This window comes from Hylobates moloch, unplaced genomic scaffold, assembly GCF_009828535.3.
Source record: "Hylobates moloch isolate HMO894 unplaced genomic scaffold, HMol_V3 SCAFFOLD_22, whole genome shotgun sequence".
Lineage (NCBI taxonomy): Eukaryota > Metazoa > Chordata > Mammalia > Primates > Hylobatidae > Hylobates > Hylobates moloch.
The window spans coordinates 7,997,310-8,025,153 of NW_026652297.1; the positions used below are offsets into that span (position 1 = coordinate 7,997,310).

Sequence of the window (27,844 nt, forward strand, 5' to 3'; positions counted from 1 at the left end):
TGTCACAGAAGTACCTAACCCAATATCTTGCACAAAATGACTTTTTGAATTAAATGGGATTTCTGAGGCTCTATTATTTATAAGGTTTGCAAGTTTATACTGGTTTTTAGAATTACCATGCTATTTAGCTATTGCCTTCCAGACAGCATTCTAATTTTTATAATCTTTCTTCATATGTTCTAAAAATAGCTAAAATTTGGTATTTTAAAACTATTTTTCAGATGTGTTATTTAAGCTTAAAAGTATACTTATTTTAGTTTTTAAATGCATCAGTTATTTAAGTAGGTTCTTGGTAAGAAATTTAGAACACCAATTTGCTAGGATAAACTCCATTCATCGGGGCAAACACAGATTACAGGTAGCCCTGGAGCTAAGGAATAGCTTTGATATTTGGTAACATTTACGAGTCCACAGCTTCCTAGTTTTTTTTTTTTTTTGAGATGGAGTCTTGCTCTGTCACCCAGGCTGGAGTGCAGTGGTTTAACCTTGCCACTAGCATCAGCCTTCTTGGCTTCAGGTTTCTTCTCCTTGGTGTCTGGCTTCTCAACTTTGTCCCCCACCATCTTGCAAGACGGGAAGGAGCTATTTTTTTTTAAATACATGTTGGAATATCCTGGCTATGCAGATACAAATAGTAATATAACATCCACCCAAATATAACATTAAATTTTGATTAAATAATAATTAATTCAAATCCTACTAAAAGAAAACCCTTAGGAATACGTTGAAGCTTCATCATTTCATGCCCTTCTCTCCCTTCCACAGGTGCAACTATCCTGGAGTTGATATCTATCTTTGCCAACCATGTTTTCATAGTTTTATCATACATATTTGTATACATAACTCACACAAAGCACTGTTTTGTGGTTTTAAGATTGTATATAAATGATATGACACTATTATGTATATCTTTGCATTTGCTTTTTCAATCAACGTAGTTTTCAGGATTCATCGTTGGCATAGGTAGTATAATTCATTCATTTTTAACTAAGAAATTATATTCCACTTTATGACTTTACCACCTCTTATTTAATCTTTGCTGTAATCTTGTGAGGTAGACATTATTAATCCCATTTTATAAATGAAAAAATGGAAGTACTAAGAGATTAAGTAACTTTACTGAGGTCATATAGTTTCTAGCAGATGGAATGAGAACTTGTGTAGGGCCTGTAACTCCCAATCCCATGTCCTTTCTACTAAAACATTCAGTGATTCATTCAACAAATGCTTACTGAACACCACCTACGTGCCAGGCACAGTTTTAGGTCCTGGGTGTCTGAGAGTGAACAAAATAGACAAGACCTTGCTCTCCAAGAGCTTACATTCTAACTGGAGAGAGACAATAATATAGTATGTCCGGGTGTGGTGGCTCTCACCTCTAATTCTAGTACTTTGGGAGGCTGAGGTGGGAGGAGCATGTGAGGCCAAGAGTTTGAGACCAGCCTGGGCAACACAGCAAGTCCTTGTCTCTACGAAAAATAATTAGCCAGGCGTGGTGGCATGTCTGTAGTCCCAGCTACTCAGGAGGCTGAGGCAGGAGGATCAATTGAGCCCAGGCTGAGATGAAACGATCGCTTGAGCCTGGGAGGTCGAGGCTGCAGTGAGCTATGTTTGCAACATTCATCGCACTAGAACCTGAACAACAGAGTAAGACAATGTATCTAATAAAAAAAAGAGGGTGAGAGAGAGTGTGTATATATGTTAGTCTATATGAGGCTCTTTGGTGTTATTTTGGCAAACACCTGAAGGAAAAGGGGCAATGACAGAGTGGTGTTCAAGGCAGAGAGTACAGCAAATGCGAAGTTCTTGAGGCAGGAGCATATTTGGCTGTCATTCCATCACTTTTTTTTTTTAAGATACTGTATCAGTTAACTATCCTCATGTACCAAAGAACAAATGTAAACATACTGCATGACTTTGAGTGATTAACTACATAACTTTGACATGTCAACAACCCCTATGGTGGTCATCTTTCCAATAAATTGAGTTGAGCTAGAAAATGTGTATTGCCAAAATGCATTGATTTACTTTAAAAATTAAAGTATAGGTTGTGGATGCCCGTAATGGTGGCATTTCCACACACAGTACTGTTGCTGATTTGACGAGACACAAATATAATCCAACCCCATTTTTAAATATTAAAAGTTGGTAGGGTCCTCAAGGAAACCTAAGACTGACTTCAAGTTGAAAAAAAAAATGCTTAAAAGGAAAAAAACAGGGAGAGCCCACCTTTTGGCCTGTATCTCTCAGAAAGAGGGACAAGAGCGGTGGGAACGTGAGGAACTTTTAAAACGTGAGAGCCTTACTCTGGGGAAACCTGGAGTCTATTCGTGGCCTTTACTCGCTGAACTGTCATAGTTCTCACATTTGTGAAGCGAGTCTGGGCTGGCGGCCCTCAAGCCTTGCTTCGCTGTGCCTCCCAGGCTTGACAACAGCAGAGTCTGGCCGCTCAAAACGAAAGCTTCGCGAACGTCGCTCGCTCGGTGCTGAGAACGAAGCCTGACGCGACCCGGGAAATTCGACCGACGCGCGCCCGCCCGCTTGCCCCGCCCCCTAACGGCTTCCAGGCTTCCCCTGGGTCCTATGCAGAAAAGACGCTGGGCGTGGCAAGCGGGGCCAGTGGCGGCTTCCGGGAGGAGTTTTGGCCTCCGCAAGGCTCCGTCGGGCGCCGCGCTCTTCCGGCAGCGGTAGCTTTGGAGACGCCGGGAACCCGCGCTGGCGTGGTTGAGGAGTGCCTCGCAGCCTCAGCATGGGGGAACATGGCCTGGAGCTGGCTTCCATGATCCCCGCCCTGCGGGAGCTGGGCAGGTAGGGCTAGGCCCAGCCTGGGTCTTGCATCCTCCTCCGCTGGTTCCGGCTGGGGTTTCACGTGCTCTCCCCTCCCCTGCTGAGCTATGGCTGGGATCCCCTAAGCCCCAGCTGCGGCCCTTGTGGAGATGCTCCGTGGCTGATTTGGGCGCTTCTCCCTCAGAGTGCCCGTTGATAGGACATGAGGCAGTCGCCACAAACCTGCGGGAAGCCGGTCCGTGGGGGAGAGAGGCGTCTGCCGGCCCTGGTTTACCACTCGCCCCGACCGAGAGTTTGCTTCCTGCAGATGGAGGAAGAGTCCCTGTTGATCGCTTTCTGGTCGCTTTTCTACACTCATTTTCTTCTCGAAAATCTTTTTCCTTAGACGAGGGACTTGACCCATTAGTTTCTGTTCTTTGTGATTACTCGTGGAGGAATTGGTTTTTAGCCTTGCATATTGTCCCCAGACTGCCCTTGGAAGAAAATCACCGCTTCTCATTTTCTGCAAGTGACATCACTTGCTGGAAAAGGCAGTTTTTTTCTTTGAAGTGAAGTCATAGTACATACTGAAGATGTGACCTCCCTCTTACTGATCGTCCAGTTCCCGATCCGTTATTTTAGTCAGAAATTGGAGAGATGGACCCCTGGGTCCACAAAATCTCAACGTGCACAGAGTGTTGCCAAAATTTGGAGACAATTTAATATTTCATTTGCAAATGCTTGTTGTCTGTAAACCTCATGAAAACCAGTATCTTACCACAAGGAGGGAGAGGTGTTGATGGCTGCCACACCTCTTCAATACACAGGCAAACTTCCCTGAACCAGGCCTGAAGACTCGGTAGAGCTTGTTTTGATTTGTTTGTTTTAATTCTAACCTGCTGCGAACAAGAAATACATGAGCTTGTGCTGCTACCGCAGTTAAATTATCAGTTGGAATAACTGCTTCCCAATTTCCTAAACTGTTTGAAAACTTTCCACACAAAGTCAAAGCTGACATTAAGCCAATGGGATAGCTACTTCTCTTTCTTTTTGCAGCGCAGTTGTGTTCATTTCCACTGGTTGGCCATCCAAATAATCTAGTCTGAATATATGAATAAGAGGATAAATGAAGGGACCATTCTTGCCGTAATTGCGTCACTATTTTTGAGAGTGTGAATTTTTTCCACTTTTTATCTGTGGCAAGTATACTTTGTGTTTAGTTTATAAAATAACTTCTACCTCTCTAAAATAAGAGGAAGAAAAGTGATCATTGTAGGAAGTTGGTTTACAAATTTCATCTTTCAGGCTCACTGTGAAGCTCAGTATATTTTTCCCACTTTGCTTTAAAGTAGAATTAACTGATTAATACTTCTCTTCCCTCTTCTCTCTTCTTCCATGAGTCCTGTTAATAAAAATAATTAGTTCTTGGATTATATATAGTCTGTTTCATCAGTAAAACTTATGTTACCTTTCATTTATTTGTAGCTATTCCAAGAGAAAGAATAGAAAAACTGACCCATAGAGAGTTGTCTAATAGTTTTTAATTGTCATGGTTTTTTCATTACAACTACTTGAATCAAAAAAGCTCATCTATTTTCATAGTATGTCCATGACATAGAATGGAACAAGTGTTATCACTGTTTAAGAAAAAGGGACAGAGAAGTTGAAGAACCAAAGGCACAGCTAGCAGATATCAGAGCTAGATTTCAGATTCAAGCTTTCAAGGCCTTTTCTTCCAAAATGTTTCCCCTTAATTGACTATGACAATTAGACTACTGAAAAAAAATGAGATATTAGTGTTCTAATTTATGGGCTGCTCTTCCTCAGTCCCTCAGATAAATTTTGTCCTATTGTTTTTTTGCTATTAGCACTCTGCTCTGCATAGTCTTGCTAAATGACCTTTCCACTCTCCTGCCTTAACTATAATCTGCTATTTGATGACTCCTAATAGGTTTCTCCAAATCATGTCTTCTATAGAATTGTATATTTACTGTATACTGGTAGTTTCACTGAGTGTCCTATGTGTAGTTAAGGTTCAGCATATCCAATACAAATTCTCCACATGTCCTAGCCTTCACAAGCTTTCTTTTTTTAAATTAAAAAAATATTTTTCTATTATTCATTGAAGTAGAGATAGCTCAGTAAATGGCACCATATTCACTTATTTCTCCAAACTAGAAATCTAGAAGTCATTCTTGACTGTTCTCCCATGTGCTTTCAGTCTGTGTCCTTGGCCCTCTTTTAATCTGTGCTCTCTTCCCAAGTAATCTTACCTAATCTCATGGCTTTAATGTCATCCATATGCTGATAACTCCCAAATTTATATTTCTAGATCAGAGATATGTATTAGGTTAATTACTCAGCATCCACACTGGGAAGTGAAAATTAACATATCCAAAGCAGAACGCTTGATTTACTGCACCCTTGAGTTTGTTCCTTCTTGCATGTTATTGTAAATATGCCAACCAAAAGCCTAGGAGTCATCCTTGGTTTTTTTCCCGTGTCCCTTAATAATCCATAAGTTAGTTCTGACAACCATATGTTTAAGATACATCTAGAATCTAACACTTCTCACTGTCTCCACTGCTACCACCAGAATTTCTTACCTAAACTATTACAGTAACCTTAGTTGATCTCTCCATTTCTACTTTTACCTACTTACAATAGATTTTCCATTCAGTAAAGTGATTTTTCATCTATTAGTCATATTGTAAGATTCCCCTGCACAAAACCATCCTTTGACTTTCCAGCACACTTAAAATCAGTATAAAATCCAAACTCCTTACCAAGGCCTCTAAGGTTCTACATAATCTGGCTCAGCCTGCCTCTGACTTCATCACCTTCTATCCCTCTTTTGCTTACTTTACTCTAGTGATACTGACCTTGTTTCTCCAGGACACCAAGGCCGTTCCTGCCTTTAATCGTTTGCCGTTCCTTCTGTCTGAACACTGGATGGTTTCATTTAGATGTCATTTCAGAATCACCTTCTCTGATTTTCCTACTTAAGATTGCTTTGCAGTTGTAAGACATTTTCAAATGTGATAGTTGCTATTAAAATGCTAAATGGAACAGTGGGATGTGGAGGAGGTTCTGAGGAGCAGCAGCATTAGCCACTAGAGGAGATTTGATGGTGTAAAGAAGGTAGTCATGTGAATCTGGGATGGAATAGGAAGTACAAAGGCCCCTAAGTGGGAATGAGCCTGCTTGTTTTTTTTTTTTGAGACGGAGTCTCACCCTTTCCAGTGGCGTGATCTCTGCTCAGTGCAACCTCTGCCTCCGGGGTTCAAGCAGTTTTCCTGTCTCAGCCTCCCTTTCCTGTAGCTGGGACTACAGGCTTGCACCACCCAGCTAATTTTTGTATTGTTAGTGAAGATGGGGTTTTACCATGTTGCACAGGTTGTCTCCAACTCCTGACCTCAAGTGATCCACCCGCCTCAGCCTCCCGAAGTGCTGGGATTACTGGCATAAGCCACCATGCCAAGGCTGAATGAGCCTACTTTTAAAAGAATAGTAAGAAGGCTGGAGCACAGGGAGCAAAGAGGGGAGTGATATGAGTTAAACAGGAAGGGGTAGGCAAGGGCCACATCCTTCAGCACCTTGGAGGCTAGAAAAAGGAGTGAGATTTTATTGTGTGATGGGAAACCATTGGAATCTTTTAAACAGGGAAATAACAATTGAATTCATGTTTTTTAAAGCTTGCTTAATTTTTACTTCCTTAAAATCCTTCAGTGCTTACACATTGACTTCAGTGTAAAATCCAAACTCCTTAGCCAGTCCTTTGAGACTTAACCTTATCTTCCCTCTTCAGCTGCATCTCTAAAGGCTTTAGCCACACAGAGCCTCTTACAGTTTCCAGTGCTTGGGCTACCCTCCCTCTTACCCTTATTTTACCTGCCTTGTCCCTCAGGGAGTCAGTTTTGTATCACCTCATTAAGGAAGCCATGACTGACAGGGCCCTGCTCAGGGCTGAGTGTCCGTTTTGTGTTCTTTCTTGGGCTTATCAGTTCTTAACCATAATTACCTCTTGTTTGCCCTTTAATCTGCAAATTATTTTAGGGCAGGTGCATTCTATCTTGGTTATCCTGGTATTTGATGCTTACCTCAGAGGAGGTGCTTAAGCTTTATATAATACTTAATACTCAAATTTTATAGTATGCTTTTGAAAAGTTATACCCTCTTGGCTCAGTTCCAGGGTAGAAGTCACAAAATAAGAAATGCTCACTCCTGTGAGTTTTCTTTCTTTTTTCTTTTTTTTTTTTTTTGAGACTGGCTCACCTGTTGCTCAGGCTGGAGTTCAATAGCGTGAACGTGGCTCACTGCAACTTCTGCTTCCCGGGGTCAAGCGATCGTCCTACCTCAGCCTCCCAAGTAGCTGGGATTACAGGTGTGCGCCACCATGCCTGGTTAATTTTTGTATTTTTGTAGACGGGGTTTCACCATGTTGCCCAGGCTGGTCTCAAACTCCTGGGCTCAAGTGATCCGCCCACCTCAGCCTCCCAAAGTGCTGGGGTTACAGACATGAGCCACCACGCCTGGCAAGTTTCTTTCTTCTGGTAGTATATCTAATGAATGGTAATCAATTTACTTTTTTTCTAAAACTGATTTTTAAAAATTACACAAATAATACATGAGTACATAATCTTTACAAAATGAAACTTTGTAAGAAACTCTGACCACTACCCACAATTCTGGCTCCTCTTCCCATGTTCCTCTTTGTTCACATTTGTAAATGATACTTGTGAAATTACCGTGGTTTATCACAGTGTCTCCTGACTTTGTCTAAAACAATTCATGTTACCTTGTAATTGCAGATGTTGAATTTTTTGCTAAATTTGTGATGCCCTATACTGTGGTAGCCACTAGCCAAATGTGGCCATTGACCACCTCACATGCAGCTGGTCTAAATTGAGATTTGCTGTAAATATAAGATACACAGTGGGTTTCAAAGACTTAGTACCAGAAAAAAGAATGTAAAAGATCTCATGAATAATTTTTATATCGATTACACATTCACCTAATATTTCAGATATATTGTTAGGATCAATTTTTTTTTTTGCCTGTTTCTTTTCTTAATGTGGCTACCAGCAAATACAAAATTGTGGCTTACATTATATTTCTATTGTCCAGTGCTGATTTAAATAAGATATATAGCACTAAGTTGTTTTGCTTTCATATGCAAATATAACTACTTGTTCTTTGATTCTTTTTTTTTTTAAGGACTTTATTTAGTAGCATATACAAACTTGCTTTTTTTTTTTTTTTTTTTTGAGATGAAGTCTTACTCTGTCGTCCAGGCTGGAGTGCAGTGGTACGATCTTGGCTCACTGTAACCTCCGCCTCCAGGTCCCAGCGATTCTCCTGCCTCAGTGCCACAGCCTCCCAAGTAACTAGGATTATAGGCGCCCACCACCACGCCTGGCTAATTTTTGTATCTTTTAGTAGAGAAAGGGATTCACCATGTTGGGCAGCCTGATCTGGAACTCCTGACCTGAAGTGATCAGTCCGTCTCGGCCTCCCAAAGTGCTGTGATTACAGGCATGAGCCACCATGCCTGGCCCTTTGATTCTTTGTGTCTAGAGTTTATGTTACTTAAAAACATTTGTTAATTTCAGTAAGTTTTTCTGTTAAGCAAGTTCTAGGTGATGTATCGGAGGCAAAAAGAAATAAAATGCATTTTCTCTCCTATAAGAGCTTATGGTCTAATGGCACTTTAGGACATACAGAGAGAAATAAAGCACTGTCTGCCACCTGTAGGAGCTTATAGTCTAGTGGCAGGGAATAGGTAAATACTCCATAGGTCCAGAAGGCTATACATTAGGAATGAAGAAACCACAAAATTCGGGAAGGTTCTTATGAACCATTTATTCATTGAACAGTTTTTTTTTTTCTTTAAATGTCTACTATGTACCAGGACCAGGGACCAGTTCTTTTTTTTTTTTTTTTTTTTCTATTTTTTGGAGACAGGGGTCTGGCTTTGTCACCCAGGCTGGAGTGGAGTGACACAATCTCGGCTCACTGTAGCGTCCCAGGCTCAAGTGATCCTCCCACCTCAGCCTCTTGAGTAGCTGGGGACTACAGGTGTGTGCCTCTATACCTGCTCATTTTTCTGTTTCTTTTGTAGAGACAGGGTTTCATCATGTTGCTCAGGCTGGTCTCAAACTCCTGAGCTCAAGTAGTCTGCCCACCTTGGACTCCCAAAGCACTGGGATTTACAGGCATGAGCTACCATGCCCAACCAGGATCAGTTCTTTTATGGCATTTATTAGCTGTAAATGCCATTGATCCTATATGTAATCAATTAGGATTGGACTTTGTGGTTTGAATAATCAAAAAAAAAAAAAAATCAGGCCAGGCGTGGTGGCTCACACCTGTAATCCCAGCACTTTGGGAGACCGAGGCGGATGGATCATGAGGTCAGTAAATTGAAACCATCCTGGCTAACATGGTGAAACCCCGTCTCTACTAAAAATACAAAAAATTAGCCGGGCATGGTGGCACGCACCTGTAGTCCCAGCTACTCAGGAGGCTGAGGCAGGAGAATCACTTGAACCTGCGCGGCAGAGGTTGCAGTGAGCCGAGATCACACCACTGCGCTCCAGCCTGGGCGACAGATCGAGACTCCATCTCAAAAGAAAAAAAAAAAAGGCCGGGTGCGGTGGCTCACGCCTGTAATCTCATCACTTTGGGAGGCTGAGGCGGGCGGATTACCTGAGGTCAGGAGTTCGAGCCAGCCTGGCCAATATGGTGAAACCTCGTCTCTACTAAAAATACAAAAATTAGCTGGGTATGGTGGCACACGCCTGTAATCCCAGCTACTTGGGAGGCTGAGGCAGGAGAATTGCTTGAGCCCGGGAAGCGAAGGTTGCAGTGAGCCAAGATCGTGCCACTAACTGCACTCCAGCCTGGCCGACAGAGCGAGACTCTGTCTCAGAAAAAGAAAAAAATTCACTCTTTTTCTTTTACCACTATTTGAGATAATAAGTGGGGAAAATATATGAACATTTTACAGTGCTATATAGAAATAAATTGTGACATATATGAAATATATGCTATTATTTATAAGTAACTGTCTTACTTACTACACCTTAAGTTGTTTTGTCAGAAGTGATGGACTTTGCTAATCACTCACACACAACCTTCTGTGAATCCTGTAGGTAGAGTTAATCATTCCCTGCTTTGGGTGTACATGATACTTGCTTTTGATTATTTATTTATTTATTTATTTGTTTGTTTATTTTTTGAGACTGAGTCTCGCTCTGTCGCCCAGGCTGGAGTGCAGTGGCGCGATCTTGGCTCACTGCAACCTCCGCCTCCCAGATTCAAGCGATTCTCCTGCCTCAGCCTCCTGAGCAGCTGGGACTACAGGCGCCTGCCAACACGCCCAGCTAATTTTTGTGTTTTTAGTAGAGATGGGGTTTCACCGTGTTAGCCGGGATGGTTTAGATCTACTGACCTCATGATCTGCCTGCCTCAGCCTCCCAAAGTGCTGGGATTACAGGCGTGAGCCACCATGCCCGGCTGCTTTTGATTATTTAAGTGCATGCCTCTCCTCTCCCCAGCAACTATTCTGAGTTCTTTGAAGCAGAGGATCTTGTTTTACTTGCCTTTTGAATTTATCAAATTATTTGCATCTGTACCCATCCATTCTTTCTATGTTTATGAAAGAGTTACCCTCCTGTCCAAGGATTATCTTTTTACTTATATCTGTTTCCAAGAAGAGGAGTCAAATCTCAAGAATTGGTTGCTCAGGTCTTTCCATTATAAGGGAGAAACAAAACAAAGCCCTCTTGATCTCATACAGTTCTTTAGTTATCACCAACTCTACTTCTCTTCATTTCATGATCAAGCTTTGGAAAGAACCCGCTATTCTCAGCATTCGCATTTCATTAGGTTTTCAGCCCCTTGCAATCTGGCTTCTGTGTTTACCTCTACAAGAAAATTTTAAAAGTCCAAAAGACATACAAAAGTGAACTCAAAATGGATCAAATACCTAAACATAAGAACTAAAACTATGAAACTCTTAGAAGTGAACATAAAGGGGGCCGGGCGTGGTGGCTCACACCTGTAATCCCAGCACTTTGGGAGGCCAAGACGGGCGGATCACCTGAGGTCAGGAGTTCCAGACCAGCCTGGCCAACATGGAGAAACCCTGTCTCTACTAAAAATATACAAAATTAGCCAGGCGTGGTGGTACATGTTCATAATCGCAGCTACTCAGGAGGCTGAGGTAGGAGAATCGCTTGAACCCAGGAGGCGGAGGTTGCAGTGAGCCGAGATCACGCCATTGCACTCCAGCCTGGGCAATAAGAGCGAGACTCAGTCTCAAAAAATAAATAAATAAATAAATAAATAAAAATAAGGGAACATAGAGGGAAAACATTATGACATTGGATTTGGCAATGATTGATATGACACAAAGCACAGGTAGCAAAATAAACAGATAAATTGGAATTCATCAAAATTAAAAACTTTGTTTATCAAAGGGCAGTATCAATAGAGTGAAAAGGCAACCCATGGAATTGGAGAAAATATTTGCAAATCATATGTCTGATAAGGAGTTTAATATCTAGAATATATTAAGAACTTCTACAGGTTAACAACAAATATAACCTGATGAAAAATAGAAAAAGAACTTGAATAGACATTTCTCCAAAGAAGATATACAAATGGACAAATAAGCACATGAGAAGATGCTCACAATTACTAATCATTAGGGAGATGCAAATCAAAACCACAAGATACTGTTTCACACCCATTATGATAGCTATTAATAAAAAAACAGTTGTGGCCGGGCGTGTTGGCTCATGCCTGTAATCCCAGCACTTCGGGAGGCTGAGGCGGGCGGATCGCGAGGTCAGGAGATTGAGACCATCCTGGCCAACATGGTAAAACCCCTTCTCTACTAAAATACAAAAAATTAGCTAGGCATGGTGGTGCATGCCTGTAGTACCAGCTACTTGAGAGGCTGAGGCAGGAGAATTGCTTGAACCCGGGAGATGGAGGTTGCAGTGAGCCGAGATCATGCCACTGCCCTCCAGCCTGGTGACAGAGCAAGACTCCATCTCAAAAAAAAAACAAAAAACCCCCCACAAAAAAACACAGTTGGGCATGGTGACTCATGCCTACAATCCCAGCACTTGGGGAGGTCAAGGCAGGCAGATCGCTTGAGCCCAGGAGATTGAGACCAGCCTGGGCAACGTGGTGAAACCCCGTCTTTACAAAAAATACAAAAAATTAGCTGGGTGTGGTGACATGCACCTGTGGTGCCAGCGACTCAGGAGGCTGAGGTGGGAGGATCTCCTGAGGCTGGGAGGTTGAGGCTGCAAGTGAGTTATGGGTGCACCACTGCACAGTAACCTGGGCAACAGAGTTAGACCCTGTCGCTAAAAGGGGAAAAGAAAATTTTAAAAAAACGCCCAGAAAATAACGTGTGTTGGTGAGGATGTGGAGAAATTTGAACCCTTGTCCACTGCAGGTGGGAGTGTACAATGGTACAGCCACTGTGGAAAAGGGTATTAGAGTTCCACCAAAAATTTAGTTTTTATGTGCTTCAGAAGGGAGGAAGTGAATGCTGATTGGTCCATAGGCAGTCATGGGTGGGCCTGGAAAAAGCACCCTAAGTTCTTGCTGTGGTCCGTGTAACTGGCAGCCAGGCTCCCAGGCTTCAAGCTGTTCCTGGCTTGAAGGTGGGTCTTCACTGGGGACCCACCCCTTTCCGCCCAGCAGCCGACTTCCTGCTGCCTTCAACCTGCCACCCACTACACCCAGGGTGTTCGTGCCGAGGGGCGCCTGCAGGCCCATACTGAGCTGCCCTCAGCCTACCGCTTGGCCTGCCCAAAGTCCAGAGGGGGATGAGGCAGCAGGGGGCTGGTGTGTCAGTGCCGTCCTGAGCACATGCACACGCGGCCTGGTCGTGACAACACCTGAGCTCCCCAACAACTTTGCTCCGAAATTGGTGTTGCCAGGAGCGGGGAGAGGCCAGGCAGCGGGGAGCAGGCACCTCCAAGTCTGTGAGGGCAGGGGGCCTTCCCGGCCCTGGAGAGAGCAGGGATGCCTGGGTTTGCAGCCGTGGTTGGGCGGCTGCAGCTGCCCTCAGGATGGCTGGGCTCCCGACCCTGCAACTCAGAAGGGGGCGGGGCTTCTGCCCCCTAGCTCCATGGAGCGAGCAGCCCCAGCCCCATCTTCCTCATTGCAGCCGGCATCATGGCAGTGGCCGCTCCAACTGGGCTGCCACTGCCATCAATAGCACATTTCAATTTGTACTAATCACATTTCAAGTTCCCCCTAGTTACTTGTAGCTAGTGGCCACCATATTGAGAAGTTCAGATCTAGGCTTTGCTGATTGGATCTCTTTAGTATTACTTAGCATATTCTTTTTTTCTTGTAAGTTGGTAAAATATTCAAATTTTCTTTTCAATTTTTAAACAGAAGAATACTGTGAATATCAACATTGACACAATACATTTGATAAGTTCTACTTTAGAGAAATTTTTTTTTGCAAATGAAACTGAGTCACTTTAAGGATTAAAAGCTTTTAATTTGTATTTTAGTGCCACACCAGAGGAATATAATACAGTTGTACAGAAGCCAAGACAAATTCTGTGTCAATTCATTGACCGAATACTTACAGATGTAAATGTTGGTAAGAAACCAATTATTTCTTATATAAACTTTATAAATTAGACTGTTTTCTTTTCCATGTATAAATTATAGTAGCATTTTCTCCATGTAGTTTTACATATAGAGTATTTATGATAGCTACCATTTTCAAGCAAGTTATTTGTTAATCAGTATTGCTTATTGCTTGTTACAAAATTTGAATTAGGCTTTTAAAATAATTCTCTCTTCCTATTTGTTATCTAGATTTTCTACTGCTTGCTATGAGTTCTTTGATATTGGATATTATACATAAAAATATTTGGCTAGTACCAATCACGTGGACCCTATTTTGGTTAGCTCTTATGCCGGTGGTAGACTAATAGCAAATGCCACCCAAAAAAACCTCTTTAAGTAAGTTACTCTTTAAGTAAGTTTATGCCTGTGCCTGTAGGAGATTATAGGATTATGTGAGTTATTGAATCAATTATTGCCTGTTTGTGCCAATCTGATAGACAAAATATTACCAACCTGGCAAGATGGTGTCACATTTGTCATATCTGTTGAAATTACATGGGAGGGATAATATAAAATGGCATTAGGCTCAGGTTTTATAATTTGGATTCCAAATTTGGCACAGATTTTATGACTTAGACTAGCCATTAAGCCTTTCTTTTTCAATCAGTAAAATGATGGGTTGCTGAAAAATAACAAAGGACTACTGAATACTTGGAAGATGTGTTTTTGTATCGTATTCGTATTCCCTCCATTTACACTACTTGTCCTTCCCCTCTCTGACCAACTCCTCATCTAGGAATCATTTCCTTCACAGTGTCCTCCCAGATACCTGTTTCTCCTTATTCTGGATTAGTGCAGTTACCATATTGTATTATTAGTTTGTTTGACTCCCCACTGGATTGTGAGAACTTTTTTTTAATCCTTAGATTTTAGCACTGCCTGGCATATTATTCCTGAAGTACATGTTTGACAAATGGATGTATGGTAGAGGAATGCATGTGATTTTTAAACATTTAAAATTAGATAAGACTGTAGTGTTGGCTGGGCACGGTGGCTCACGCCTGTAATCCCAACACTTTGGGAGGCCGAAGTGGGCGGATCACCTGAGGTCAGGAGTTTGAGACCAGCCTGGCCAACATGACGAAACCCTGTCTCTACTAAAAATACCAAAATTAGGCCAGGCGTGGTGGCTCACGCTTGTAATCCCAGCACTTTGGGAGGCCGAAGCAGGTGGATCACGAGGTCAGGAGATCGAGACCACGGTGAAACCCCATCTCTACTAAAAATACAAAAAAATTAGCTGGGTGTGGTGGCGGGCGCCTGTAGTCCCGGCCACTCGGAGAGGCTGAGGCAGCAGAATGGCGTGAACCCGGGAGGCAGAGCTTGCAGTGAGCCGAGGTCGCGCCACTGCACTCCAGCCTGGGTGACAGAGCGAGACTCCGTCTCAAAAAAAAAACAAAAAAAAAACAAAATTAGCTGGGTGTGCTAGTATCCAGAGGTGAGGCAGAAGAATCATTGTACCCCAGAGGCAGAGTTGCAGTGAGGCAAGTCACACCATACATGCAGCCTGGGCAACAGGAGACAGAGTCTTGCTTTGTTCCAGGCTGGAGTGCAATAGTGTGATCATAGCTCACTACTGCCTTGAACTTCTGGGCTCAGGGGAATCGTCCAGCCTCAGCCCCCCGAGTAGCTGGGACTACAGGCACACTACCACTCCTAGCTAATTTTAAGGACTTTTTTTTTGTAGAGACGGGATCTTGACATCTTATCCGGGCTGGTCTTGAGTTTCTGGGCTCAGGTGATCCTCCCACTTCAGCCTCCCAAAGTACAGGGATTACAGGCATGAGGCACCTTGCCTGGCCCACAGTCTGGTTTCTTAACAAAAGGACCATTGTTTAATTTGTCATGACTCTTTAAAATGAATCTTATTGTTTTAGTTGCTGTAGAACTTGTAAAGAAAACTGACTCTCAGCCAACCTCTGTGATGTTGCTTGATTTCATCCAGCATATCATGAAATCCTCCCCACTTATGTTTGTAAATGTGAATGGAAGCCATGAGGCCAAAGGCAGTTGTATTGGTAAGTGCTGTTATTCATGCATTCACTTGCCATCTGTTTTATGAAATCCTCCTTTTACTGCTCTTCTGAAATATTACATGTACAGGATTACACTTTTTTGGGTCAGCTTTGCTATAAATTGAAGGAGCAAAATGGTAATGATTATTTTTCCTTCACATATCCTTATTGTTTTCTTTTTAGTATTGTATACTAGGTACTTAGAGTAGAAATAATCAAATTTGTTTATTTGCCATTGAACACTTTGGCATAGTTTTCTTTTTTCTGTTTTTGGTAATCTCTTTCTTCTAGATCAGAGCTTGGCAAGCTGTAGTCCACAGGGTGGCTGCCTGTTTTTGTGAACAAAGTTTTTGTGTTTTGTTTTGTTTCTTTTTTTTTGTTTGTTTAAATAAGACAGGGTCTCGCTATGTTGCCCAGGCTGGTCTTGAACTCCTAGACTCAAGGGATCCTCCTGCCTCAGCCTCCTGCATACCTGGGACTATAGGCACATGCTACTGTGCCTGGCTTCAGTTTTTGTAAACAAAGTTTTATTAGAACACAGACATGCTCATTCTTTTACTTATTGTCTGTGACTACTACAAAGGCAACTTGTGCACTCAAGCCAAAAATAATACTATCTGGTCCTTTAAAAAAAGTTTGCTGACCGCTATTCTATATATTGAAGCTTTTCTCTAGGCTTATTCCTTATTGCACCTACTACTTTTGTCCCTTCATTGGTGTCTTCATAAAGAGATGCAAAATAAACTTTTTTTTGTATAATGGATAAAGTATTTTAAAATTTTTTGTTTGAACTTTAACTCAACTTTGATAGCATGTCCTGCAAGAAGTTTTTTTCTGAGCACTACTTCTAACTGCTTGGAACTGGCTTGGTTACTCCTTTATTCTCTCTTAGTACTAAGTGTTCTGCATTTCATCTATCGTAGAGGCTATTAAACTGTGCTCTAATCATTTGGTTTGTCTATATTCTTTTGTACAGTAGTTTTTAAACTACAGGTCATAACCCACTAGTGGGTTATGAAATTAGGCAATTATCAGCATTTAAAACAAGATGAAATAAACTAGAAAATATCATAGGCTGGGCACGGTGTCTCACGCCTGTAATCCCAGCACTTGGGAGTTCGAGACCAGCCTAGGCAACATGGCGAAACCCTGTCTACCAAAACCAAACCAAACCAAACCAAACCAAACCAAAACAAAACAAAACAAAACAAAAAAACATTAGCTGAACATGGTGGCACATGCCTGCGGTACCAGCTACTCGGAAGGCTGAGGCACACGAATTGCTTTAGCCTGGGAGGCAGAGATTGCAGTGAGCTAAAACCATGCCACTGCACTCCAGCCTGGGTAACAGTGAGAACCTGTTTGAAGAAAAAAAAAATATAGTAATTGTATGTAATAAGAGTAAGTACTATTTAATGAACCTTTTATTTTAAATATTTAAATGAAATGCATGTATATGTACTGGGTCGTGATATAAAATGTTATTTCTTTGTTGCAGTCAAAAAGCTCAAGAAACTGTACTGTGGGATTCATGAGGACAGGACTATGCCTGAATTATTCTTGTGTACCTGAGACAGAGTCACCACTCAAATTTTAGTTGAAGGAATGACAATAGCTACCCTTTATTGAACATTTATTTTACTTTGGAACTGTGCTGAGTATTTCATGTGCATTGTCTTATTTGGTCCTCACAGTAACCCATAGCATAGATAGCATTATTCTCCTTATACATGAAATTGCAGAGGTTCAGAGAAATGAAAAGTTTATACAACTAGTAAGTGGAAAGCTAGGACCCTGTCTGTCTGCCTCCAAAGTTGTTACAGGCATACCTCAGAAATATTGTGGGTTCAGTTCCAGACCACTACAATAAAGTGAATATTGCAATAAAGTAAGTCACATGAATTTTTTCGTTTCCCAGTGCATATAAAAGTTATGTTTACATTGTACATTAAGTGTGGAATAGCATCATGTCTAAAAAAAGTATATACCTTAGTTAAAAATACTTCATTGCTAAAAAATGCTAACGATTATATGATCCTTCCGCAAGTTGTAATATTTGTGCTGGTGGAGGGTCTTGCCTTGATGTCGAGGGCCTTTCTCTGGATTAGGCTTTGGCTTAAGGGAATGTTGTGGCTGGTTTGATCTCATTTTTTTCCTACTGGAGATTTCCTCATCTTTTAACGATTTGATCTTGTATTCAGACTACGAAAACTTTCTACATACCAGCAATAAGGTTGTTTCACTTTCTCATCAATGGTGTGTTCAGTGGAGCAGCACTTTTAATTTCTTCCAAAAACTTTTTCTTTGTTTTAACAAGTTGGTTGTTTGGTGAAAGAGGCCTAGCTTTCAACTTGTCTTGGCTTTCAACATGCCTTCCTCAGTAGGCTTAATCATTTCTAGCTTTTGATTTGAAGTGAGAGATGTGCGACTCTTCCTTTCATTTGAACACATAGAGGCCATTGTAAGGGTTATTAATTAACCTAATTTCAATACCGTGTCTCAGGGAATAGGGAGACACAAGGAGAGAGAGAGAGATGGGGAACTTCTGGTCGGTGGGGCAGTTGGAACACATACATTTATCCGTTAAGTTTGCCACCTTATATTGGTGTGGTTCATGACAGCTCCAAACAATTACAATAGTAATATCAAACATCACTGATCACAGATCACCATAACAGATACGATAATAACGAAAATGTTTGAAATATTGTGAGAATTACCAAAATGTGATACGAAGACATGAAGTGACCACATGCTGTTGGAAAAATGGCACTGATATACTTGCTTGATGCAGAGTTACCACAACCTTCAATTTGTGACAAATGCAGTATCTGCAACGTGCAATAAAACTGGGTATGCCTGTGTTCTAAACTATTATGTTTCCATTGTGAAGGGAATGTTTTACACTCTTTTGTTAGTGAAGTTTATTCTTTAAAAGTCAATCGTCAAGGATTTAGCAAGTGAATTAGCACTTCGGATATACTTGTTTATTTAATATCTTTTTTGTTTATTTCAAAGAATTCAGTAATTGGATCATAACAAGACTTCTGCGGATTGCAGCAACTCCCTCCTGTCATTTGTTACACAAGAAAATCTGTGAAGTCATCTGTTCATTATTATTTCTTTTTAAAAGCAAGAGTCCTGCTATTTTTGGGGTACTCACAAAAGAATTATTACAACTTTTTGAAGACTTGGTTTACCTCCATAGAAGAAATGTGATGGGTCATGCTGTGGAATGGCCAGTGCTCATGAGCCGATTTTTAAGTCAATTAGATGAACACATGGGATATTTACAGTCAGCTCCTTTGCAGTTGATGAGTATGCAAAATTTAGAATTTATTGAAGTCACTTTATTAACGGTTCTTACTCGTATTATTGCAATTGTGTTTTTTAGAAGGCAAGAACTCTTACTTTGGCAGATAGGTTGTGTTCTGCTAGAGTATGGTAGTCCAAAAATTAAATCCCTAGCAATTAGCTTTTTAACAGAACTTTTTCAGCTTGGAGGACTACCAGCACAACCAGCTAGCACTTTTTTCAGCTCATTTTTGGAATTATTAAAACACCTTGTAGAAATGGATACTGACCAATTGAAACTCTATGAAGAGCCATTATCAAAGCTGATAAAGACACTATTTCCCTTTGAAGCAGAAGCTTATAGAAATATTGAACCTGTCTATTTAAATATGCTGCTGGAAAAACTCTGTGTCATGTTTGAAGACGGTGTGCTCATGCGGCTTAAGTCTGATTTGCTAAAAGCAGCTTTGTGCCATTTACTGCAGTATTTCCTTAAATTTGTGCCAGCTGGGTATGAATCTGCTTTGCAAGTCAGGAAGGCCTATGTGAGAAATATTTGTAAAGCTCTTTTGGATGTGCTTGGAATTCAGGTAGATGCAGAGGTAAGTAATTTTTCAGGTTACTTGTTAAGTATGTATTTTGTTCATCATTTAATTGTATACATATGTGCAAAATGTAATAATAAGAAATAGAATATCTTTAATAGTAATTTATATTTGGAACATAATGATTTTCATAGTGTAGTCTGGCTCATTATTATGGACTTTTACTTTGATTTCAGAAGGATTTGTTCATTAAGTTGGTAATGAACTACCAATGGAGTAGAATGTTTCTAAGTAGAATCTGTGAAGTGTAAATGTATTTGTTGCATTATTAATTAAAAGGGGGCAGTTTCAATTTAATTGCAGAAGCTTTGATCACTCAAATAGATTATGTGTCTGACAAGTTATAATCACTGTTAGAAAACCTATGAATGATTAATCATGCCAAATTATGCGCTTTTTTCTATTTGGACTGTGGGAGTCAGATAATACAATAAAATCATCAGAGATGCAGTAACTTGATTAAATATTTTAGTTTATTAATCTTGTTGGATTTGTTACATGAAAAAAGTTGGTAATTCCCTTACAAAATTTTTTATAAGGGAATTAAAATTTATAGCATTTTGGTAAGAGGAAAAACAGGATGTAGAGAGAAGGATTTGTTTAAACCTTCTAAAACTATAGAACCATAGTCTATATATAGACTTAAATAATATAGATCAATTTAGATGTTTATTTTGCTTTATGAGACTCTAAAAGTAGTTTCACTAGAAAACATCTAACATCTAATACATTCTTGCTGCCTATGAATAATATAAATATATTTTCTAAGGAATATTTCTGGAAATTATTTTTTATTTTCTCAGTACTTGTTGGGCCCACTTTATGCAGCTTTGAAAATGGAAAGTATGGAAATCATTGAGGAGATTCAATGCCAAACTCAACAGGAAAACCTCAGCAGTAATAGTGATGGAATATCACCCAAAAGGCGTCGTCTCAGCTCGTCTCTAAACCCTTCTAAAAGAGCACCAAAACAGACTGAGGAGTATGATGACCTTCATTCAGTTTGTGTTTAGCCATTAAATAAAACTTTGTTCACTTTTCAAAATCAGCTTTAGTTAAGTGCTTTGATTTAAATACACAAACATCTTTCTAAATGTAGCCAAGGGAGTGCTTAAAATATTTTAATAATTCTTGTAGACAGTTAGTAGTATAAAACATTTATATTTAACATGGTTAAATATAGTTACATTGCATGTTTTTACATGCTTATCTAATTTAACTTTTTAATATGTGAAAAATCTTTGAGACTGTGCATCCATTAGCAATTTTTAAAATGTTAACAAACTATTTTTTATAAAGTGGCTAAGTTGCCATATTTCAGTTACTTCTGAACATTGTTTTAATTGTTTTAAATCTTAGTATAAATTTCAGGCTGGGCGCGGTGGCTCACGCCTGTAATCCCAGCACTTTGGGAGGCCGAGATGGGCAGATCACAAGGTCAGAAGATCGAGACCATCCTGGCTAACACGGTGAAACCCTGTCTCTACTAAAAATACAAAAAATTAGCCAGGCGTGGTGGTTGGCACCTGTAGTCCCAGCTACTCAGGAGGCTGAGGCAGGAGAATGGCGTGAACCCGGGAGCCGGAGCTTGCAGTGTGCCGAGATCGTGCCACTGCACTCCAGCCTGGGTGACAGAGTGAGACTGTCTCAAAAAAAAAAAAAAAAAAATTGAATAGTTGATATTACATAGTATGTTTTATTCTAAATATGTTTCATGTTTTAACCAAATTTATATTGCATGTGAATATCTCTCTACTGTATTCATAATTATAGAATTAAACATGTGGACATGAACCAAAAGAGCATATTATGGAGTGCACTGAAACAGAAAGCTGAATCCCTTCAGATTTCCCTTGAATACAGTGGCCTAAAGAATCCTGTTATTGAGACGTTAGAAGGAATCGCTGTTGTCTTACAACTGACTGCTCTGTGTACTGTTCATTGTTCTCATCAAAACATGAACTGGTAAAACAAACTTCTTGTTTCTTGGGGTTGGGTTTCCTGTAATGAACTTGGATTTACTGTTTACTCATTATTCACTTGACTCATGTGACCTTAGAACACAAACTTTTCACTGAAGTAGTTAAGAAATTTATTTTCTATTGAGTCAAATGCTAGGTACGGTGCTAAGCACTGTATATATCTTAGTTAATATTTACAATAGTCCTGTAAGGTAAATGCTATTATGCCCATTTTAAAAATTAGAAATTGACACTCAGAGAAACTGAGGCTCTTTTTTGTCTGAAGCCAAAACTGATTTTCTTGGGGACACATGATTAGAAAGTACCAGAACACATTTGTGTACAACTCAAAACCCAGTGTTTGGCTTTTGAAGACAGGGTCTCGCTTTGTCTCCCAGGCTGGTGTACAGTGGCATGATCATGGCTTACTACAGCCTTGATCTCTGTCTGGGGCTCAAGTGAGCCTCCCAAGTAGCTGGGACTATAGGCATGTGCCACCACACCCTAATTTAAAAAAAATTTTTTTGTAGAGATGGGTTTCCCTATATTGGCCCAGCTGGTCTCAAATTCCTGGGCTCAAGTGATCCTCCCATCTCAGCCTCCCAAAGTAATTTTAGTTCCCAAATCCTAAGGGTGATTTAAGCTGACATAAATAGATTCAACTTAAAATAGTAATAACATATTACTTGATTTGCATATTTACTTTAAATTGTTATAGATAAATTTCATACAATTTCTTTTGGCTTTACTACAATTTTATGTTTGACTATAACAAAATTCATCTTAATTCCAATGTCTTTAACAAAATGTACTTACTGCAGCCATACTTTCAAGGACTGTCAACATAAATCCAAGAAGAAACCTTCTGTAGTAATAACTTGGATGTCATTGGAGTTTTACACAAAAGTGCTTAAGAGCTGTAGAAGTTTGTTAGAATCTGTTCAGAAACCGGACCTGGAGGCAACCATTGATAAGGTGGTGAAAATTTATGATGCTTTGATTTATATGCAAGGTGAGTACAAATAAGCAACAGATCAGAATAACCTTTAAAGATAATCAGTATAGAAATACGCTTTCTTTTTTGCCTGAAGCCTAAGTGCGTAAGTGTTTGGAATACTCAGAAGTTTTTTCCTGATTTCAGTTCTATTAAATTTGTCAATAATTTCTGAGTTGCCAATTTATGTGTGTAATATTTTGATTCTTTAGTCAATAGAAATTATTTATAACTTCAAAGTTTTTTGATTTGGGAGTTTGAGGAATGCTGTGATTCTTCTTTTAAAAAGGCATAGGTAACATGTTTTTATAAAGTCACATTTAATTTCTTTGGGTTCACAGACCTCAGACCATCGTTTATGGATCTCTGTGTTAAGAATTTCTGCTTATCAAATGATCATTATGATAGTGTTTCAAATGTCTTTATTTTTATGTAAAAGAGATATTATTAAGGAAAAGTTATAATTAATGACTTATTTTGTGCTTCTGTAGTAAACAGTTCATTTGAAGATCATATCCTGGAAGATTTATGTGGAATGCTCTCACTTCCATGGATTTATTCGCATTCTGATGATGGCTGTTTAAAGTTGACCACATTTGCCACTAATCTTCTAACATTAAGCTGTAGGATTTCAGATAGCTATTGTAAGTGCTCACAAGAATATGTGTGTATGGTTTGTTTTATTTATTTATGTGTTTATTTATTTTTGAGACATAGTCTTACTCTGTCGCCCATGCTGGAGTGCAGTGGTGCAATCTTGGCTCGCTGCAATCTCCATCTTCAGGTTCAAGCAATTTTCCTGCCTCAGCCTCCTGAGTAGCTAGGATAACAGGTGCGCACCACCACACCCAGCTAATTTTTGTATTTTTAGTAGAAGCGGGGTTTCACCATGTTGGCCAGGCTGGTCTCAAACTCCTGACCTCAAGTGATCCACCTGCCCCAGCCTTCTAAAGTGCTAGGATTACAGGCGTGAGCCACCATGCCCGGCCTTGTGTGGTTTGTTTTAACTCATCTCTATATAGGACTTCTAAGACTTACTTACATTTTTTTCAATAATTAAAAGAGCAGGTACATTTTTAATAGTTCAGAAAGGGGTTAGATACGTAAAAGTAACACATAAAAGCCTGCCCCACATATCCCATTTCCTTTCTTTTTGTAAAACATTTGCAATGTATCCTTACATATCATTATCTTTATTTAATAAAATTAGGAAGTATTTGAGAAATATTTTCAAAAGAAGAACAATATACCAAAAATTCTTACACCAACTTCTCAGTTTAAGAAATAGAAACATTAGGCCAGGCATGGTGGCTCACGCCTGTAATCCCAGCACTTTGGGAGGCCAAGGCATGCGGATCACTTGAGGTGAGGAGCTTGAGACCAGCCTGGCCAACATGGCAAACCTCATCTCTTCTAAAAATACAAAGATTAGCCAGGCATGGTGGCTCACGCCTGTAGTCCCAGCTACTAGGGAGGCTGAGATACAAGAATCTCTTGAACCCAGGAGGCAGAGGTTTCAGTGAGCCAAGATTGCAACCCTGCACTCCAGCCTGGGCAACAGAGTGAGACTCTGTCTCCAAAAAAAAAGAAATAAAAACATCAAAGCCCTTTGAAGTCAGTTTCTCTTTACCCTTATCTCTCTTCATGAAATTTTTTTTAAAAAGGAAATAAAAATATTAGAGATATGATGGAAGCCCTTTGTCCCTCTATGATTTCATTCCCCTCATTTTTTTCCCCAGAGATTACTACTGTTCTGAATTTGGTGTTGATTGTTCTGTTGAGTGTTCTATTACTTTTACTATATATGTATTTATTTGTAAGTAATACAAGAAATTGTTTTGCTTCTTACAGCTTATATTTTGTTGGTCAACACTATCTTTATGAGACTTATCCATGGTGATATGGGTAACTCTAATTTTTAGTTAAACTTCCAAATAGTAGCCAAATGCATGGATGGACACTATCAGACCTCCTATTGGTGGACAATCAAGTTGTTTCCAACTTTTCACAATTACAAGCAACATTTAAATGAATATTTTTATAAATGATTCTTTAGTCATTCTAAGGCCTTGCTGTTTGAAAAGTATGCGCCACAGACCAGTAGCATTGCCACCATTTAGGGACTTGTTAGAAATGGAGCATCTTTGATTCTGCTGAGAGAGCACATTTAAAAAAAAAAAAAGAGAAAGAAATGGGGAATCTTATGCTCCACCCAGACCTACTGAATCAGAATCTGCCTTTTAACAAGATAGGTGATTCATATCCCTATTAAAGTTTGAGAAGCATTATTTTAACGTTTTTACCTACCTAGGAGTAGTATTGTTGGGTTATAGAGTTTGCACATCTTCACCTCTATTCTGCTGTATTGTTCTCCAAAGATATACCAGTTTACACTCCTGTTAGCAGAGTATGAGTTCCACATCCTCACTGACACTTAGCTGACTTTAAAATTTTTGCTATCTAGAAAATAAAAAATGTCATGGAGTTAACTATCTTAAATTTTTTCTTTTTCCTATCTGGTATGTATGATTTTCAATTTGCATTTCCTTGATTATTTAGTAAGGTTGTGTATAGACCTTTTTCAATGCACTTGCTTTATTTTCTGAAAAGGAGCTTTTAATTAAATTAGGTATTAGATGTATTTTAAATGTTACTTGACTTTATATATATGTATACACAAATGTTACTTTACTTATATATATGTATATGTGTATATATATGTGTATACATAAAATTAACATTAGTAAAAATCTTGTTTAATAGACTTAATTTTTTCAGCACCACAGGCACAATCACGATGTGTGTTTCTTCTGACTCTGTTTCCAAGAAGAATATTCCTTGAATGGAGAACAGCAGTTTACAACTGGGCCCTGCAGAGCTCCCATGAAGTAATCCGGGCTAGTTGTGTTAGTGGATTTTTTATCTTATTGCAGCAGCAGAATTCTTGTAACAGAGTTCCCAAGATTCTTATGTATGTACTAAGATTTTAATTTGAATATATCACTCTATTGGAAAGATCATAATTCTCTGACTATATATGCAGGGTTATGTTTATTGTTGAATATGTAAAGCAAATATTGCTTTTAGTTTTAGAATTTAACATTTTTTCCTTCTAGGCTTTGTTTTACCAGTACTTTTGTCCCAAATTAAGCACGACTATTTAGACCACAAAATTAGGCAAGAAAGTTTAGTACTTTTTCTTTTTTCTCCCCAGAGATAAAGTCAAAGATGATTCTGACATTGTCAAGAAAGAATTTGCTTCTATACTTGGTCAACTTGTCTGTACTCTTCATGGCATGTTTTATCTGACAAGTTCTTTAGCAGAACCTTTCTCTGAACATGGACATGTGGACCTCTTCTGTAGGAACTTAAAAGCCACTTCTCAACATGAATGTTCATCTTCTCAACTAAAAGCTTCTGTTTGCAAGCCATTCCTTTTCCTACTGAAAAAAAAAACACCTAGTCCAGTAAAACTTGGTTAGTGATGATGACTTATTTAATATTTTAAAACCTATTTAAGCTCTGCTTTTCAAATCAGTAAAAGAATTAGGCTGAAGCCTTGAAAAATTACAGGAAGTTACATGCTTTATAGATTCAGTGCTCAGTATTGATTAGTTATAAATGGGATAACTGGTATTAGATCGCATCACAGAACCGATAGGAGAGGTGATTTTGGGATTTTTCGAATACTCTTGTGATTTGACAGCCTAAATGGGGCATACCTGATGGTTGTTTCAATATTGTAAGATTCAATATTCTATATCTTCTTTAGTGATACTAGAGATCTTCTTAATGTGTCCCCTGTTACCACCTTGGACCTTGAGAACTTCAAATAGTTAAATTACTTTGCCCAACTGAGGACTGTAGAGTATATCTTCTTGGCCACTTTCCAGTGGTAATGGAGTATAAGTTTTTACGAAGCATGAGATTTATACAAATACTTAGAAGATCCATTTGTTTAGGTAGTAAGTTGAAACTTGTTCTGAAGTTTTCAAAGCAATAGAAAGTACTCCCTAAATCTTGTAATGTAAGGTTAACAATAAAGCTAAGATCCCCTTTAGAAATGTGCTTTTCTTTTTTTTTTTTTCTTCCCGAGATGGAGTTTTGCTCTTGTTGCCCAGGCTGAAGTACAATGGCGCAATCTTGGCTCACTGCAACCTCCACCTCCTGGGTTCAGACAATTCTCCTGCCTCAGCCTCCGGAGTAGCTGGGATTACAGGCGTGTGTCACCACGCCTGGCAAATTTTTGCATTTTTAGTAGAGACGGGGTTTCACCATGTTGGTCAGGCTAGTCTCCAACTCCTGACCTCAGGTGATCTACCTGCCCCGTCCCCACAAAGTGCTGGGGTTACAGGCATGAGCCCCCACGCCCGGCCTTTCTTTCTTTTTTTTTTTTTTTAAGAGACAGGGTCTTGCTCTGTCACCCAGGCTGGAGTGCAGTGGTGCGATCATGGCTCACTGCAGCCTGCAGCCTTGATCTCCCAGCCTCAAGTGATCCTCCTCCCTCAGCCTCTTGAGTAGCTGGGACCATAGTATGTGCCACTACACCCAGCTAATTTTTAAATTTTTTGTAGAGAGGGATCTCACTTTGTTGCCCAGGCTGGTGTTTGAACTCCTAGCTTCAAGTAATCCTCCCACCTTGGCCTCCCACAGTGTTGGGATTACAGATATGAGTCACCACTCCTGGCCTGCAATGTGTTTTTAAGTTTTTCTTGGTAACATATAATGGTCTACAAAATCTGAAAGAGACTTGTTATTTTATAACAATTCTGGAAATTATTTTAGATTTAAATTATTTACAGGCTGAGTGCAGTGGTTCGCTCCTTCAACACCAGCACTTCGGGAGGCCGAGACAGGCGGATTGCCTGAGCTCAGGTGTTCGAGACCAGTCTGGGCAACATGGTGAAGCTCCATCTCTACAAAGAAATACGAAAATTAGCCAGGCGTGGTGGTGCATGCCTGTGGTCCCAGCTACTTGGGAGGCTGAGGTGGGAGGATCACTTGAACCTGGGAGGTCAGGGCTGCATGCTGCAGTGAGCCATGATCACGCCACTGCACTCCAGCCTGGGTGACAGAGCAAGACCCTATATCAAAAGGAAAAAAAGTGACATTTATTAAAAATAAAGTAAATTTTAATTTATAAGTATCCATTTTAATTTCCTAAAATTCTGTGTGCTATACATACTTAAATATGGAACATTTACATTATAAGAGAACTTAGAATTCTTCATGGCATATTATTCGTTGACAATATTTTTACAGTACAACCTTGACATTTAATATGTTAAATTAGGTATTGTATACTCTTGTCCTTCAGCTTTCATAGATAATCTACATCATCTTTGTAAGCATCTTGATTTTAGAGAAGATGAAACAGATGTAAAAGCAGTTCTTGGAACTTTATTAAATTTAATGGAAGATCCAGACAAAGATGTTAGAGTGGCTTTTAGTGGAAATATCAAGCATATATTGGAATCCTTGGACTCTGAAGATGGATTTATAAAGGAGGTTGATAATTTTTGTTTTTAACGTTTG

General features: G+C 39.7%; 2 protein-coding genes across 2 annotated transcripts in view; one reads left to right on the forward strand and one right to left on the reverse strand.

Moving 5' to 3' along the window:
* PLS1 (plastin 1) overlaps positions 1–2,427 on the reverse strand; it is a 140,880-nt gene extending 138,453 nt beyond the window's left edge. Inside the window, exon 1 of the mRNA XM_058433625.1 lies at positions 2,307–2,427. The gene's annotated coding sequence lies outside the window, so the exon portion shown is untranslated. The remainder of the gene's footprint in view (positions 1–2,306) is intronic.
* Positions 2,428–2,644: 217 nt separating this feature from the next.
* ATR (ATR serine/threonine kinase) overlaps positions 2,645–27,844 on the forward strand; it is a 135,425-nt gene continuing 110,225 nt past the window's right edge. The window contains exons 1-11 of the mRNA XM_032144158.2: positions 2,645–2,808; positions 13,317–13,408; positions 15,318–15,458; positions 18,474–19,351; positions 20,158–20,336; positions 21,128–21,319; positions 22,137–22,327; positions 22,801–22,953; positions 25,088–25,280; positions 25,524–25,786; positions 27,627–27,817. Coding sequence (XP_032000049.1) covers positions 2,750–2,808; positions 13,317–13,408; positions 15,318–15,458; positions 18,474–19,351; positions 20,158–20,336; positions 21,128–21,319; positions 22,137–22,327; positions 22,801–22,953; positions 25,088–25,280; positions 25,524–25,786; positions 27,627–27,817 — 2,532 coding nt within the window. The 5' untranslated portion in view covers positions 2,645–2,749. The remainder of the gene's footprint in view (positions 2,809–13,316; positions 13,409–15,317; positions 15,459–18,473; positions 19,352–20,157; positions 20,337–21,127; positions 21,320–22,136; positions 22,328–22,800; positions 22,954–25,087; positions 25,281–25,523; positions 25,787–27,626; positions 27,818–27,844) is intronic.